Source organism: Camelus bactrianus, chromosome 6 (assembly GCF_048773025.1).
Source record: "Camelus bactrianus isolate YW-2024 breed Bactrian camel chromosome 6, ASM4877302v1, whole genome shotgun sequence".
In the NCBI taxonomy this organism is placed as follows: Eukaryota; Metazoa; Chordata; class Mammalia; order Artiodactyla; family Camelidae; genus Camelus; species Camelus bactrianus.
The window spans coordinates 10,834,648-10,850,159 of NC_133544.1; the positions used below are offsets into that span (position 1 = coordinate 10,834,648).

The window sequence follows — 15,512 nt, forward strand, 5'->3', positions numbered from 1 at the left end:
TCTGTGACCACAGAAGCAGGACAGTCCTAAGTTAGGAATTGATTGTGTGGTGAAATGATGGTGTTTGATCGCGTCTTTTTGGTTTGTTTTCCTCCAGTACGAGTATGCTTTGAGACATTTGTACGTGCTGGTCAACCTTTGCGAAAACCCTTATCCGATTGACAGGTGAGTCAGCACCTGGCGTTTGAAGGGCCGGTGTCCCTCTAAAAGCAGAAGGCCGCAGTTTTGCTTCTGCCGGCTGCTCCCTCCCACCGTGGCGGAGTCCCGAATAGATGCCCCCCCGGGGATCATCACCGGGTGGGTCTGTCACGTGTGACTCCCTGTTGCGTGTTGGGTTCTGTGTGTCTTCATTTCTTCAGAGTTGACAGCTTCGGGTTCATTCACTTCTTCTTCCCGTTTCTTACAGAATAAAATTGTCCATGAACAAGGTGTGCCTTGGTTACTACTGAAACACTGCGTACTTGGCGCTTTTCCAAATATGAACACTGTCCCTTAGAACGTGTACTAATCAGAGACTGAAGAGGTGGAGCCAGAGGGAAACTCACCTGGCCTGGTGCTGCGGGCCCTCCCGGGGCTGCGGTCAGACCACTCCAGGGCCACACTGCAGGCCTCTCCCCAGACGGCTTGCTCCCCTTTACCTATGTCCTCAGCTCCTACTGATCCTGTGTGATCCTCTGAAAAAAACCCACAGATCTGGGTGGCTAACGCTCTGTGTTGAGAAAGGCATATTGGCTTTTTCAGAGGGTTTTTAAGGAGCAAGAAGTTCACTGGAGCTTCTGTAGCCAGTAAGTCTTTGTTCTGAGGAATTTGAAGCCGGAACCTCTGAAGTCTTCACAATGATTTTATTGAAGAGGAATATAAACTTCAAATGGGAAACTATTTTTTAGAAAATAGTATAATTTTTGATTGCTTTTGTATTTTATTTTGCAATAATGGACAAGTCTAAAAAATAAAGATTTATAACTGAATATGAGTATTAATTTCAGGTCCCCGACTTTGTAGCTGATGCTCCTGGCCCCTCTGGTGGGGCCCACTCCTATCTGTCTGGCTTTTCCAGCCTCCCCGCCTTGATCTCCTCCTGCCACTGGCCCTGCTCCCTGGCCCTCCCTGGACTTGTCAGCCTCCTGTGCCTTTGCTGCTTGCCCTGGAGTGCCTTTCCCTCCATCTGACACATCTCAAGGTGTACCAGAAAGTGCCCTTTCTTCCGCAGCGTCTTCCTCTCCCACCCACCCCAACTCCCCTCTCCTCTGTCAGCACCTGCATCTTCTTTGGGTCTCCCACAGTACATGTCAGGTCTGCCCTTATACCCGGCATGGGTGGGAGCTTGTCTGAGCCCCTCTGAGGGCAAAGGCTGCCTGTCTTACCTTTGTTTTCCTTGGCCCTGTGCCCCACATGGGGAGGTGCTCCCCATGGGTTTGTGGAAGATGTTTAAAAGTAACACTAACTCTGGCTGTGCAGTGGAATATTATACAGTAATAAAAAGGATGAAACACTGATACAGCTACTGCATTCAGCCAAGGGAAAGGAGCCAGTCCCCAAAGACCACATTTTCTATGATTCCATTTGTATCTAATGTCCAGAATCAGCAAATGTATAGAAACAGGAAGTCAATGGGTAGTGCCAGGAATGGGGGAGAGAGGGAAGTGGGGAAACAGTGACTACTAATGGGGAGGAGGGTTCTTTTGGGGTGATGAAATGTTCTGAAACTGATTGTGATGATGGTTGTATGACTCTGAATGTACTGAAAACCATTGAATTGTATACATCAAATAGAATTATGTGGTTTGCTAATCATATTTCAATAATTTTTAAAAAACACAAGCCATATAGCTAGATGGCTGTTTAGATAGAGATAAAGCAAAGAGAAAAAAAGGAAGACTAACTAAACTGCGACCACCTGTCTTACTTAGCAATGACTGATGCCTTTACAATTTGGAGGTACCAACTGGAAGTTGAGATACTGGCAAATAGGATTATGTCTGTTACAAATTCAAGGGTGATACTTTGTTTCCAATAGGCCCATTTTTAATCAGATTATCCTTTCTCTGTGAGGTTGTCCTAATAGAGCCAATCCTGTGACCAGGATAAAGAACTCTTATGGTCCTACAGATTTGGCGGGGGGCTTTAAGATTTTAAGTAACAAGTACAAGAAGCATCCTGTGTGTGTGTGTTTATCACTAATGCTCAACAGCGGCAGTCCTGAGGGCCGGCTGATGTTCAAAGAAATACTAAAAAGTAGAATTTGTAAAAGGAGTCTCTTAAAAGTTCTCAAGATTCACATCGTAAAAACTCTGTTCTTCTATTTTCTAGAACTGTTAACTGCCCTTGTTACCCTGCTCCTCTCTTTTTATTTGTCCTCCCAGTGGAGCAAAAGTACACTTAACTGTTTAACAAGTACAGAAACTTGAATGTTCATGGTTCTAAAGGTTGAAAGCAGCTTGTTCATTTCTCAAATAAATGACAGAGTTTCAGAAGTCACACTGCCTTGACTTTTTTCCTCTTCATCTAGTTGATAGGCCTCCAGCAGAAATGACTTTCCATCCCTCATATTAAGCTATTTTCTATTAGATTTCTGACAAGGGTGACCTTTCTATGTGTGTCACACCTTGGACCAGCATTTTTTTTTCTAGTTCTGTCCAAAACGTACAAACATGTTTTTCTGGCACCAGAGGTACGCAGAACTAAACCTTCAAAGAAAACATGGCCAACCCCTTTCCTTCCCAGAAATCCCAAATGTCAGTTTATATTCATCAAGAATCCCCTTTCTACATATTTACACACATACATACAAATCACTTTTTTTACCTTTTCGTTATAAAATAAAAACATAGAGGACCATACAAAGCAAGTGTGATGAATTATACAGTCACTACCACCCAGGTCAAGAAATAGAATTTTACCAGCAGTGTTAGGCAAGATTCTCTAGAGAAACAGAGCCCAGAGGGTGTGTGTGTGTGTGTGTATAGAGAGAGCGAGCCCAGGGTGTGTGTGTGTGTCTCTGTGTGTGTATGTATATATACATAATATTTATCTGAATAAATATTATAATTATCTGAAGGAATTGGTTCACACAATTTTGGAGGTCTGGTAAGTCCAGAATTGTAGGCTGGAGACCAAGGGAGGAGTTGGAGAGTCCAAAGGCTGCCTGCTGGCAGAATCCTTTCTTGCTCAGGGGTGGTGAGTCTTTGTTCTCTTAAGGCCTTCAACTGATTGGTCAAGGCCCACCCACAGTATGGAGGGCAGTCTGCTTTGCTCAAAGTCTATACTCATTTAAATGTTAATGTCATCCAAAACAATCCTTCACAACAACATCCAGAAGATATACTTGACTAGATATCTGGGCACTGTGGCCCAGCCAAACTGACACATAAAATTAGCCATCATACCAGCCACACAAGAAGCCCCTGCTTGTGCTAGATATCTGGGCACTGTGGCCCAGCCAAACTGACACATAAAATTAGCCATCATACCAGCCACACAAGAAGCCCCTGCTTGTGCTCCATCTCAGTCACAGTACCTCCACCAAAAAAGTAACCACTCTGCTTGTGTTCTTTGTGGTTTTAGCACAAGTGTACATCCCTGGATACATTTAGTCTTGCACACACACACACAAAATGGTGTCTTTTCAATCTCCTTTATTCTGTAAGTTTCCTCCTCATCTTTTTTCCCCCCCTTTCCAATTTCTGCTGAAGAGCCCAGGCTGTTGCTCTGTGGAGCTTCTCAGTCTGGACTTTGCTGATCATGTACTCAAGCGGCCATTCACTATGTTTTTCTGGCACCCAGTTCTCTTATAGATCAGCAGCTAGATCCAGAGGATTTACACATGGCTAATGGGTTTCAAGCCATTGCACTTCTGTGTTGAAGCTCAAATGGTTCATTTTTGTCTGATGGAATCTTCCAGGTGGACTCCCAAGCCCTTTTGACATGACCTTAGGAAACTTCCATAGCTTCCTTCCTATCTGGTCTATCAAGATGTTTCACTCTACATTTCCTGTCCCAAAGCTGGGATCAAATTTCTCCAGGGAACTCTGGTTTCTTTTCATGAGAAATAGGATTTCAATACAGCAATCTAAGTGCTAAGAGAGCTCGTGGCTGCTGCCTCCTGTTTGGCCCTCCTCCAAGTCTGTTCTACGTGGTGGAGAATTTCCAGACTCCCTGTGCTGCCAGCCAGGACCACTCAGGGCCTGGCCCAGCTGCCCTTTGGCCTCACCTCCCACTATTCCTGGCCTCGGGCTTCATGGTCCAGCCATCTGGACTGACCACTGGCCCTACTTACAGCACACTCCTATTTCACTTTTCTTTGATTTTTTTCTCTTTCATCTTCCTTGTCAAAAACTGTCAAGAGTCAGAGAGTTTACCCCACCTGCATGTTAACAAGGTCACCTGCCACAGTTTCACGGGTGCTGGCAGGAGAGACGAGACTCCTGGGACGGAGATGAGCAACTTCATTTCTCCCGGTACCCAGTGAGTGCATGAGTTTCACGCTTTGACTCCCTGTGCCCGCTGAGTGCCCCGAGGGGGACGCAGGGGTGGGCCCTGCTGGATGCTGTGCACACAGTGGGGTCTGGGTCAGGCTGAGAAACCTCGAGCTTAGGAAGAAGAAGGCTGTGAGCAAACCTGTCCAGGTTTTCCCTGGGGGAGACACTATCTCCCAAGGTGAGAGCCATCATTTTAGTCTCTTAAGGAAAAATGCTGCGCTCTTTCCAGGAGGAAGAAACTGTCTTTATCCTCCAAGGCTGTTCAGATACTCTTCAGAAGACAGTGTGGATGGAATAAAAGCTGTCAATGACTCTTCACCAGACATGCAAGAGACCCATGGAGAATTCCAGAAAGCTTCTTTTCCTGGTCAGCTCCTTATCCTACGACACCCAGCTCTGCAGGGAGCCCTCTGCTTCGTCCAAGTGGGTTACATGCCCTCTACTCCCTCAGGCCCCCAGATGTTCTGCTCTGACTGCAGTCACCACACTGGTCACATTAAACTGAAAATCTGTGCCTGGCTCAGAGCCCCGGGGTCTGGGATCACCTGTACACCCTAGAGACCATCTGATGCCTTCATGTGGATTTGGAATAGGCGTCCCTTTCTCTGGGTGGACACAGCCCTGTACCAGGCTGCAGGCTTGACAAGTGGAGCCCAGACTGGATGTCAACCCCATTTGTCCCATCAGCCATGCAACCTGGGCAGTGAACAACCTCCCTGCCCTGATGTGCCAGACCTGAATTTCCCTTTTCCGAAAGAGCTGAAGCTTCGCCTGCCCACCCCCACCCAGGAGCTGCCGTGAGCCCTGAGACAAGCCTGGGAAATCAGGGCCTAAGCCTTCTTGCGTGAGGAAAGGGGAACCCGAGGCACCAAGATGTTGGGCATCTTGCTGAGGGTTTGCAGCTGGCCTGGAGCCCAGGCCCCTGACGGTGAACTGAAGTTCCTCCCACCCTCCTGCTGAGCAGGTTTTCTGACTTTGAAGCCAGACTTCGGAGTTCCCTTTTGGCTGAGGACTCCATCTGCATCTGCGTCAGTGGCAGCTGCAGAGAGATGATTCCTGGAGGGCATTCCTGGGAAACGGATGTCTTCCAGCAAATAGCGTGACAGCTGGGGAGGAGGGAGAGCTGCAGCTGTGAGTCAGCACTTTTCTCCCCAGAGCCCGGCTCCACGTGACCTTCCTGCGAAGGGAGGGCCTGGGTCCTACCCTGGCTGCTCCCCACTTCCCCCACCTCATATGATCCTGCTGAGCAATCTGTTTCCTGGAGTCTGAGTGCATACACAGCCACCGCATCTGCACACCCATGCCAGCTGCCAGGCCTTCCAGAAACAGCCTCGTGCCCAGTGGGGACGCCAGGCTGGTCTGCGAATGGGGAAAGGGGAGGTATCTCCACTGAACCGGGGGGACCCTCCCCTCCTCTCTCTGTCCCTCCTCCCTCTCAAGGCCTCTGCTCGTCTCTGCCCACCTCCCCCGCTGCCCGGCCCCGACCCCCAGCAGAAACTTGGTCATGACCTGGGTTCACTGGATACATTACTTTGAGGTGTGGTGAGGTCATCGTGGGCCAGGCATCTGCAGGGCTGGTTTGGGATTTCTCACGATGGACAGGACTTTGCACCCAGCTGTCACTGGTAGGCCGCGGGGATGGAGGAGCAGCAGGGCCTGCGCATGCCCCAGTCTCTCTTCAGAAGAGGGCTTCTCCCAGCATTGCTGGCCCCAGCCCCGGCCTCGGCAGGGGACCAGTCAGTCAGTCCAGAGGAGAGGGGACAGATGCCAGGGATGGGACAGGGTTGAGCCTCTGTCCTATGTCACAGTCTGTGGTCCTGTCACCCTTGGACACACACATACACAAACAAGCGCGCATGCATGCACACACCCCCATGCACTCACGCCCATGCACACACCCGCGTGCACAGTTATGTACTGACCCCTTGCTTGGGGCCTGTGGGGCTCTGGGTCAGGTCAGCTGCCTCACCTGAGTAGGCCTGCCAGGCAAGGCTTATCTGGCTTTGGTTTTCTACAAACGGGTCACTAGGGATGCTATGTGGGTAAAAAAGAGAGCCTGGAATTTGGGGGTAGGTCAGCCCTGAGTTCAGACTTCAAATCTCACTTTGGCCTCTAACCAGCTGTGTGACTGTGGGCAAGTCACTCCCAGTTATGGGCTGAATGGTGTCCCTAACCCCCAGTATCTCAGAATGTGACTATATTTGGAGACAGGGCCTTTAAGAGTTAAATAAGGTAAAATGAGGTCACATGGCTGGGTCCTAACCCCATGGCACCTGCCTCCTTATAAGAAGAGGAGGAAACAGGAGGGGTGCTCGGCGCCAGGGAAATGGCCGCCAGGACATGGCGGGAAGGCAGCCAGGAGACACCAGCTCTGATCTGGGACTTCCAGCCTCCAGACTGTGAGAAAATAAATTTCTGCTGTTTAAATTTAAATCGCCCAGTCTGTTTATGGTATTTTGTTAAGGCCTCCTGAGCAGAGTAATTCTCCCCCTTTCTTTGAGTCTCTACATTCTCATCCATAAATGTCTCCCTCAGGGGCTGGCGTGTGGATTAAATAAAGTCACTCAGGGGAGTTGCTAACCAGCGCCAGGCACCCCTGAGGGCTTGGCACATGGGAGACCCTGTTTCTGGACCCTGAATCAGGCCCCCAAACCTCCCTGGGGGCAGAGGTGTACGGATGACAGGGGTCCAGGTAGCCCCACCCCTCCTGCTCTCTGGCCTCTCTTTTTTTTCTTTTTTCCAATTTTCTCCTTTTTAAAAAAATTATTGAAGTATAATTGACCTATAACATTACATCAGTTTCAGGTGTGCAATATGATAACTCAATATTTGTATATATTGCAAAATGCTCACCACAATAAATCTAGTTAACACAGAGAATTTCTGTTTTCAGAGAGCTCCTTTCTGGGATGGGGTGCTCACAGCTAAATCAAAAACACCTCAGTGAGCATCAGTCAGATTCCTTTTTTTAAACCAGAAGAATGTCAGCTCAATGAACACCTCCAGGAGAAAAAGGGACACCAAAATCCCAGGACACTTCCTGTCCACGGAGGAAGGGCATGGTCTCCAGATGCTAAAGACTGTGTCACCCACCAGCCTCCACAAACAAGGTCCAGGAATGCCCTGAAAACCCTGCTTACTTACCAGTAAAATGGGTAAAGAGCATTTCTAGCCTCTCTTGCTTGGTGGACCAAAGCATTGACCCCAGGACAGTGAGCCTGGCACACACACACACTTGCACAAACACACACACACACGGTGGTGTTCTTACAGCGGTCGCCTGGTCCAGCTCACTGGCTGGCTCTGTCCCCTTGCTGGGAGCTGGACCCCCAGATACCCAATCCACCCCTTGAATTCCAACCCCACCCCAAGAGGGTGCTGGGGTAAACGGATCCCCCTCTGACCTTCCTGGCCAGCCTCAGACCCAGTGGGAGGCAGTGGGCACCCTGCCTTACAGGTGGGGGCACCAGGCTGCCTAGTCAGCTCAGCTCAGGGCTGCAGGAAGCACTGGAAGCTCAGGAAGGGGAATGTCTGCATCGAGGGGTGGAGGAGGAAAGGACAACCTGGGAGCATGGCTAGCTACCCTCAGCTTCTGTGTATACGCCTGTTTTCTCTTATCTGTGACACCGATCCCCAGCCTGGAAAGTCCTCCAGGGCTGGCTGGTTGGCTGCATCCTGGAGCAATCCCTGCATCTACACAGGGCTGGCTCTGAGCCAGAGTCCGATTGATGTTTGTTGACTGGCTGAATGAGCTGGTTGCTGCCCAGGAGGGTAATTCAAGCAAGTCCAGCAGATGAGCCCTGAGCGCACTGCTCACTGCTGTTCATATCGGGGCTAGATGCAAACTTTGTTTTGTTCTCTGCTGTTTCCCATGGCCTAGAAGAGTGTTGAACAGGCCCTCAGCAGACACAGATTTTTAATCAATGCTGAGGACATAGGCATGAATGGTCCAAATCTTGGGAGAAAGCAGAAGTATCAACAGACAAATGCAATTTGATGAGATCTCTTTTGGGAGAGAGAAGCCCAGGAGGCCGTGAGACGTGGACAAGGCCTATTTGGTCAGCCTAAGAATCAGAGAAGGCTTCCTAGAGGAGATGGGCTTTGAAGGATGAGTAGGAGTTTGACCAGGCATATGCTATATGGAATGCTCTTCCTAGAATATATAGAGGCAGGAATGATGGGAACCACAGATGTTGGGAAGGAAGATGACTAGGATGAGGGGGAGACAGGGGCCAGGGCCCTGAGGGCTGAGAGGATGCTGCAGATTCTGTCAAGAGATAGGGCCCTTAGTAGAAAGGAGGTGGTTTTCTGTACCCCACCTGGAAGAGGGTTAGGTGGTTAGCGGGCGGCCTGCCTGGCTGAGCACGCAGCCTTGAGAAAAGGAGATGCTGTTTCCAAAAGGGTTTTTATTAACCACTCCCCACAGTGCCTCCTGCCACAAGTGCTGCAGCCCTGGGGTGCACCTGCCAAGGAAAGGGCCTGGTCCATGTCCCCTGTGGCCAAGGCTGGGCTCATCTGTGTAGCCAAGAACTGTCCTCACCTGGAGGTCCCAGTGTACGTCTGGCTGCTCCTGGAGGGGACTGGGAGCTGTGGCAGGGGGACTTGGTGCTGGTAGCTGAAGGCAGGCTCCAGTGCAGGGTTGGGGGGCCTGTCTCCTCACACACCCTGAGATGCTCTTGAGATGCTGGGTGGGTCCAAAGCATCCCCACTCCATCCTGGGGGGAGTATGGGAGTAGCTGTGGCCAGGCCAGTGCTCCTGAGGGCAGTCCTGGGGAAAGGAAGCCCTCTGGGGGAAAAGGCCCAGGATCAGGGTGAGGGTGGCATGTGGGGACAGGGGCGAGGCTTGCGTTCTGTTTGCTGCAGTGGGCTGGAAAGTCCCTTCTTGCTTGGAGCCTCAGTTTCCCTTCATGCCTAATGAGGAACTTGGCCTCTCAGGGCTGTGACTCTCCTCCAGGACGCATGCTGGGGGCCACTGATCATGTTGTTTACATAATTGTCCTGCCACCACGTGCTCCGTGGGTTGCAAGCACGTGTGATGTGTGGGCATCCCTGTTGGAAGTGTGTATGTGTCTAGGTGGGGTCAGATGTGGGGCTCCTGCATGGATGAGTGGGTGCAGCTGAGCATGAGCAGGACTGTGAGGTTGTGAGCCCACCCCGCCCGCTTCTCCACCGGGGTGACCACTGCCATTGGAGGGGCCGCGGGGCCCCGGCCTCACAAAAAGTTGGGCTCCCGAACCACGAGGCAGGGCGGGCCCCCGCTGTCCCCGCCGCCGTCCAGGGGCCGGTACACGAAGTGGAAGTCGCGCTTGGGCTCGCTCCGCAGCAGGTAGCCCTTGATGCGGTGGGGCAGCGCCTCGTCGGCCAGCTGGAAGCAGCGCCCGTCGACCAGCACGAAGAGCCGGTAGTCCTGGGGCTGCACCACCTCGAACTTCTCCGCGCACTGAGCGCACAGCGCCTCGGCCAGCGTGTCCGCCCGCGACGCCAGCGTCCGCGACTGCTGCTCGGGCTCCAGGTACGATACGCAGATGAAGTCCTGCGGGGCGAGGCGGAGGAGGCGTGGGTCACCGGCGGGGCCAAGCATTGTTGTCTCCTCTACCCCAACGCTGGAAGCTTGCACAGGGGTGAGCAGCTGAGTGGCCTTGGGCAAATCCTTTGCCCTCTCTGGGACCCACGCTCCTCTCTATAGAGAGGGGATGGCAGGAGGGGTTGTGAGGCTGGCGGTCGGGGCACCCGCGGCTGACCCTGCTGTGCGACCTCGGGCAAAGCCCTTCCCTCTCTGAGCCTCACTATCAATGGGGCCAATCTTTTGGATGAGCCGGTGGGCTTTGAGTCTCAGCAATGAGTGAGCGCGCCCCCTGGCGGCCAGTCCATGGGCTCGCAGTCATCTATTTATCTGTCACTCTTCCTCCCTGAGTCCTGCATCCCGGGAGCAATGCCGGGCGCGCACGGCAGCATAAATAAAATCAGAGGTGCAGACCCCACCGCCACATACCATGGTTCAGCTGGAGCAGCTAAGGCAGGCAGAACAGTTCAGCCCCTAGGGCTGGAAGAGCTTGGGGGTAACTGGAGGGATGGTGTTCCAAGGAGGAGCAGGCAGGCAGGGAAGCTAGGGGAAAAGCCTTGGTAGAAGGCGCTGGGGAGCTGGGCCTGAAGGATGGAGCCTTTAGACAGTTGGAGAGGTTGCAGCTCATGAACTAGGTGCACAGGAGTGAGGTGATGCCTGCGAGGCTGGAGATGGAACACTCACAGCTTCCTCCACCGTCTCAGTCCCTGCCTAGACTTGAATCTGCTCCCACTCACTGTGTAACTTTGACCTCTCTGAGTCTCCATTTCTTCAACTGTAAACTGGGGATAACACTAGCCCTTACACCGTGGCTGGGCAGAAGTGGTGTGCACAGGGCTGCCCCCTTGTGGAAGAATGAAGACGGTTCAGCCATCTCATGATGAAGGAATGACACTTCAGAGTGGTGATAATCATAGCTACAGAGTGGTGAGAACCTATGAGGCGCCAGGCTCTGGGTCAAGATTCACTGGGATCACTCCTTTCTTCCGGGAGGAGGGGAAGCATCGCCCACTCCCTTGGGTCTTGGTGGCCGCGAGTGTTCTCCTTGTCCCCTATTGGGCCTCCCAAGTGCCCTTCACACCTACTGAGGACTGTCAGGCTCTGGGCTTTCACTCCCAAGGGAGGGATTTAGGGTGTGGGGTGCAGAGGAGGCGCTGGGAGGGGGCAGAGGGTGGTGCCCTCCCCAGACCCAGGGATAGTGCTGAGAAGGCTCCTCATCCCAAGCCTCCTCCTGAGCTTTGCCTCCCCAGTGGGAGGCAGTGACGCTCTGCCTGGTTCCAAACTGGGAACCCCCGGGATGGAAGCAAGAAGTAAGGAATGCTTGGATCAGGCTTGGACCAACAGTGCCCATATTCCAAGAGTCAGTGGAGGGACAGGTGTGCCAGGAGGCGGTGAGGAGCAGTAATGTGCTTTAGCTGGCTCTTACCAACTCATGCTGGCTCATATCAGCTTGAGAAAGCCAACTGTGTACATCTCTTGCCAACTCCAAGTTCAGTGATGCCAAGTTAGTAGTTTGAAGTTGGCCATGATGGGAGTATTTACACCATGGAAACTGACAGGAGCTAACATCAGAGCTTTTTTTTTTTTTCCTCCCCAGAGAACCAGTTAATAAACATTGTCAAGACACCATTGATTAGAGGTGGGGGAACATCAGCTTGGCAGCCCAGAATATGTACTGGGGAGACAGAGCACAAATGGTCCACAGTCTTCCTGTGCTAATAGAGAAACTGAGCCCCAGAGAGGGTTAGACACTGCTTGGGGTCACACAGCAAGCTAGTACAGAGCTGGGTTCATACCCTGAGCCTCTGGCCTCCCAGGCCTGGGCTCTGTCAGTTACAGAAGGGCAATCTGGAAAGCCAGGAGTGGGGTTCAGGTCCAGTGTACTCTGGGTGCCAGGGAAAGTTGAGTCTTCAGAGCTATTTACAGCTCTGGACTGCAGCCTGGTTCACTGTCCTAATTCCCTCCATGCTGCATACACCCCAGTCCTACTCTGTCCCAGGCCCTGGGCTTAGGGCCCTTGAGACATGCAAGCTGTGGGCTCTGCTCTCTCAGGGCGATAGCTTCATACGTAGATGGTTACAATACAGTGTGATATATGCTGTGATGGGTGAAGTACCTCCATGAAGCACAGAGGAAGGCACCTAACCCAGGCCATAGGGAATAGGGGGCAGACGGGGGATGTCAGGGAAGGCTTCTCAGAGGAGGAGCCATTGGAGAAACTGAGGATGGGTAGTGTCTGCCGGTGAAGAAGAAGAGATGGACCTGCATGGGCAGAGGCTAAGCACGAGGAAGTTGAGCCCAGTATGTTCAGGGAATTAGGGGTACTGATGTGATGCAGCCTCGAGGTGTGTGGGATAATGGAAGTAGGGGAGGAGGTAGGAGTCTGGCCACCAATGGCTGGAATATTTAGTCTGTATATAGGGAGGTGGGGGAGAATGGGTGGCTGGATTGGAGCGGGGCAGGCTAGGGGCAGGGGGACCCTTGGTAGCTGCTGCATTTGTCCAGGCACCAAAGGGCCTGGCTGTAGATTAGCTCAAGTGCTTCTCAGCTGGGACGACTTACCGTTCCCATCTCCAGCCCTCACAGCCTACCCAGACGTCATAGGTGCTAAGGAATCTTGGACAGTAGTCTCATTCCTCCTATCCCTGTCATGTCTGCCCAACTGAAACCCCGATGCCCGGTGATAATTTTCTTGTCTTCACCCCTTAACTTCCACCCCTAACCCGCGACCGGGCACTGGGCTGGACACACACTGGCAGGCGGGAGCTGTTGTCTCTGCCTCACAGCTCCCCTGGGGGCCAGTTGGCGTCTGGATCTTGAGCTGGCGGGCGGGAGGAAAGGAATAGGGGTAAGAGCCCGCCGGCCTCCTCCCACCCTCGGTCCCAGGCGTCACCTGCACGGAGGAGCGGGAGGCCCGGGCCTTGTTGAGTGTGCGCCGGCGCTCCCAGCGGTGGATGGAGTCCTGCACCTCCACACTCAGCTGCCGGGTCACCGTGATCTTGTCGTAGTTCTTAATGTGCTCCAGGGCTCCGTAGGTGGTGGTCAGATAGTAGGAACCTGGGGGGACAAGGGTGTGTAGGCAGAGCTAGAAATGTCTCCGCCCACCCCCAAAGAGAGGGAGCTAGTCCCTGCTAGGCCCGCCCCGCCCACCTCCCCAATCCCCTCCCACCCCCGCTGCCCGGAGGCACCTGCAGCGGGTCACTGTGAGCTTCAGCCCCGCGCCCACCGCAGCCTCACAAGCTTTCTTAAGTCCAGCCCGAAGCTGTATGGCCCTGCTCAAAGTTTGTCACTGGCTCCCATTGAGACGGAACGCTTGCTTGTTTTTAAAGTGATTTTTAAAATGATTTTGAGTTATAAAATGTAAAGATACAGAAGAAACCGATAACCATAGATGTCTTTAGGGTGTGGAAAGGGGTGCCTTGGAGACACAGGTGGGCGGGAGACTTCTCACTGTATATGTCATATAGATCCTATTGTAAAAACAACTTAAAAATATATGGAGAAAAATTTAATTATGATTATGCTATTACAGTTTTTAAAGATTTAAAGAAAGTAAAAAAATTTGAATTGTTCAATTTCTCCATTTCTTTTATCTTCTTAAGTTAATTCACATGTATTCTTAATACCTAATGTTTAGTAAAGTAACTTAAGCTTCAAGATATTTCAATTTATATGAAGTTTTAAGAGAAAAGGCAAGAGTTTGCACAGATGCTTACAAGTCTACTCTCCTTGGCTTGTTAGAGGCTTTAGTTAAAATTTTTGAGGACTAGCCTTGTTGAGCTCCCTCACTTTAGAGGCTGTGGGGTGACTTGGCCAGGGACTTGGAGCACTTCCCTGGGCCTCCCCACTCACCAGGCCTCTCCCCAGCTCTTTGGGGACCAGGGCAATGATTTTTGACATGAGGCCCATTCTGCTAGTGAGCTACCCAAATCCCATCTTCTCCTTCTTCCTAATTAACTGAACTCTACTTTTCTGAGGGGTAAAGTAACACTCAACTGAAAATTCTCACTTCCCAGACTCTCATGCAGCTCAGGGTAGAGAGCAGGAGACCCTGTTCTGGATGTTAGATGTAAGTGGAAGTCCCAGGGTGGGGCTTCCAGGAAAGCCTTTTGTAAGAGATAGACTCAGTTAGTGCATCCTTTCGGGTTTTGCTTGTCCCCCTTCCTCCTGCCTGGAACACAGAGGTGAGCCTGGAGGCACAGCAGCTGTTTTGTGAACAGAGGTGATGGGCACAAAGACAATGGTTCACATCCTAAAGAAAAATGGAAAGAGCTAGGTCTATGATTTCCTGATAACAAGGCTAAAAATTGCCATCATTATCAGCTGCTTACCCCAGGACTTCTTGATGCAAGAGAAAACCAGCCCCTCACTCTGATTTAAACCATGATTAATTACATGAGTTATTTGCAGCCCAAAGCATTCCTAACTGCTACAATGGATGAATCTGACTACATATTCCTACAAATTCCACAACCAACATGGGAAAAGTTCACACCCTGGCCAGGTGGGTGGGGGTATGATAAAGGGGTTTATGGCTACAGGATCACTCACCCTTTCACAGCAGTGTAGGAAGACATTTTTGAAATAGGTATGTCAAGGCCAATATGGAACTTGGTGTCTCTCATCAGAGAAGGGCCGGTAGACCACTCATGTGTCTCCTTTTCCAGCCCAGCTCGAAGCCCACGTGTGCCTGTGTGTGCTTCCCTGGTGCCTCCAGCCCTTGCTGGCCGAGAGTCCCTGTTCCCTACTAGGCATTCCTCCATGGTCCCCTTTCCCATTGTGATCATGCCCACTGGCTGGTAAGGGAGGAGCTGAGTGCAGTGCACAGACTGGGAATGTTCAGTCTTGGAGTCAGAGCACAGACTCTGGGTCTCCACCTTCAGCAGACAGCCCTGCGCTCTCGGGTGAGTTAGTGTCCTCCTTGCTTCCATTTCCTCATCTGCAAATCCCATAATGTGAAAAGTAAATGCAGTGAATACACCTAAAGTGCAGTGCTCAGTAACATGTGAGTAATGCATGGTGGTCAGGATACCTAAGGGAGGTGTTCTGGAGGCTTCTCACTCCCTTGGGCAAAGGGGAGGAACGCCAAGCCCTGCCAGATCCCTCCTGCCTGCTCAAGCCCTGCTTCTTCACAGCCTGCAGGCCCTCCCAGCAGACTTTCCTTCGACTTGGGGCCATGTAATTCCTGCCATGACCACAAGGTGGCAGGCGACTCCTCCCATTGTGAGTTTTGGAGCCCGAGTTCTCTTTGGGTAGAGTGTGCTGTCCACTGATGGGAAAAACTCATCACCTCTACGAGATATTCTTAGTCCAGCATGGCCAGCTGTCAGCCAGTGCGCAGAGGGGACATGGGTAAAGGAATCCATGAGGGTGCTTCTGGGACAGGTTCGGATTTTGAGCTGGCTCCAGCCAGGTGCCCAGCAGCTGCCAGGCTCTCCCATCTGCCCCATAATTGCCCAGGGGGGTGGAAG

At 51.8% G+C, this 15,512-nt stretch overlaps 2 protein-coding genes across 4 annotated transcripts in view; one reads left to right on the plus strand and one right to left on the minus strand.

Moving 5' to 3' along the window:
- LGMN (legumain) overlaps positions 1–968 on the plus strand; it is a 29,980-nt gene extending 29,012 nt beyond the window's left edge. The window contains exons 13-14 of the mRNA XM_010968712.3: positions 98–165; positions 407–968. Of these exons, the coding sequence (XP_010967014.2) occupies positions 98–165; positions 407–449 (111 nt within the window). The 3' untranslated portion in view covers positions 450–968. The remainder of the gene's footprint in view (positions 1–97; positions 166–406) is intronic.
- Positions 969–8,869: 7,901 nt separating this feature from the next.
- Positions 8,870–15,512, minus strand: part of RIN3 (Ras and Rab interactor 3) — a 104,483-nt gene continuing 97,840 nt past the window's right edge. Inside the window, exons 9-10 of one of the 3 annotated variants that reach the window (XM_074365110.1) lie at positions 12,935–13,098; positions 8,870–10,011 (exon numbers count right to left, since the gene is read on the minus strand). In XM_074365110.1, coding sequence (XP_074221211.1) covers positions 9,691–10,011; positions 12,935–13,098 — 485 coding nt within the window. In that variant the 3' untranslated portion in view covers positions 8,870–9,690. Of the gene's footprint in view, positions 10,012–12,934; positions 13,099–15,512 lie in introns of those variants that run through there. The other 2 variants (XR_012507414.1, XM_074365111.1) reach the window with 2 other exon arrangements.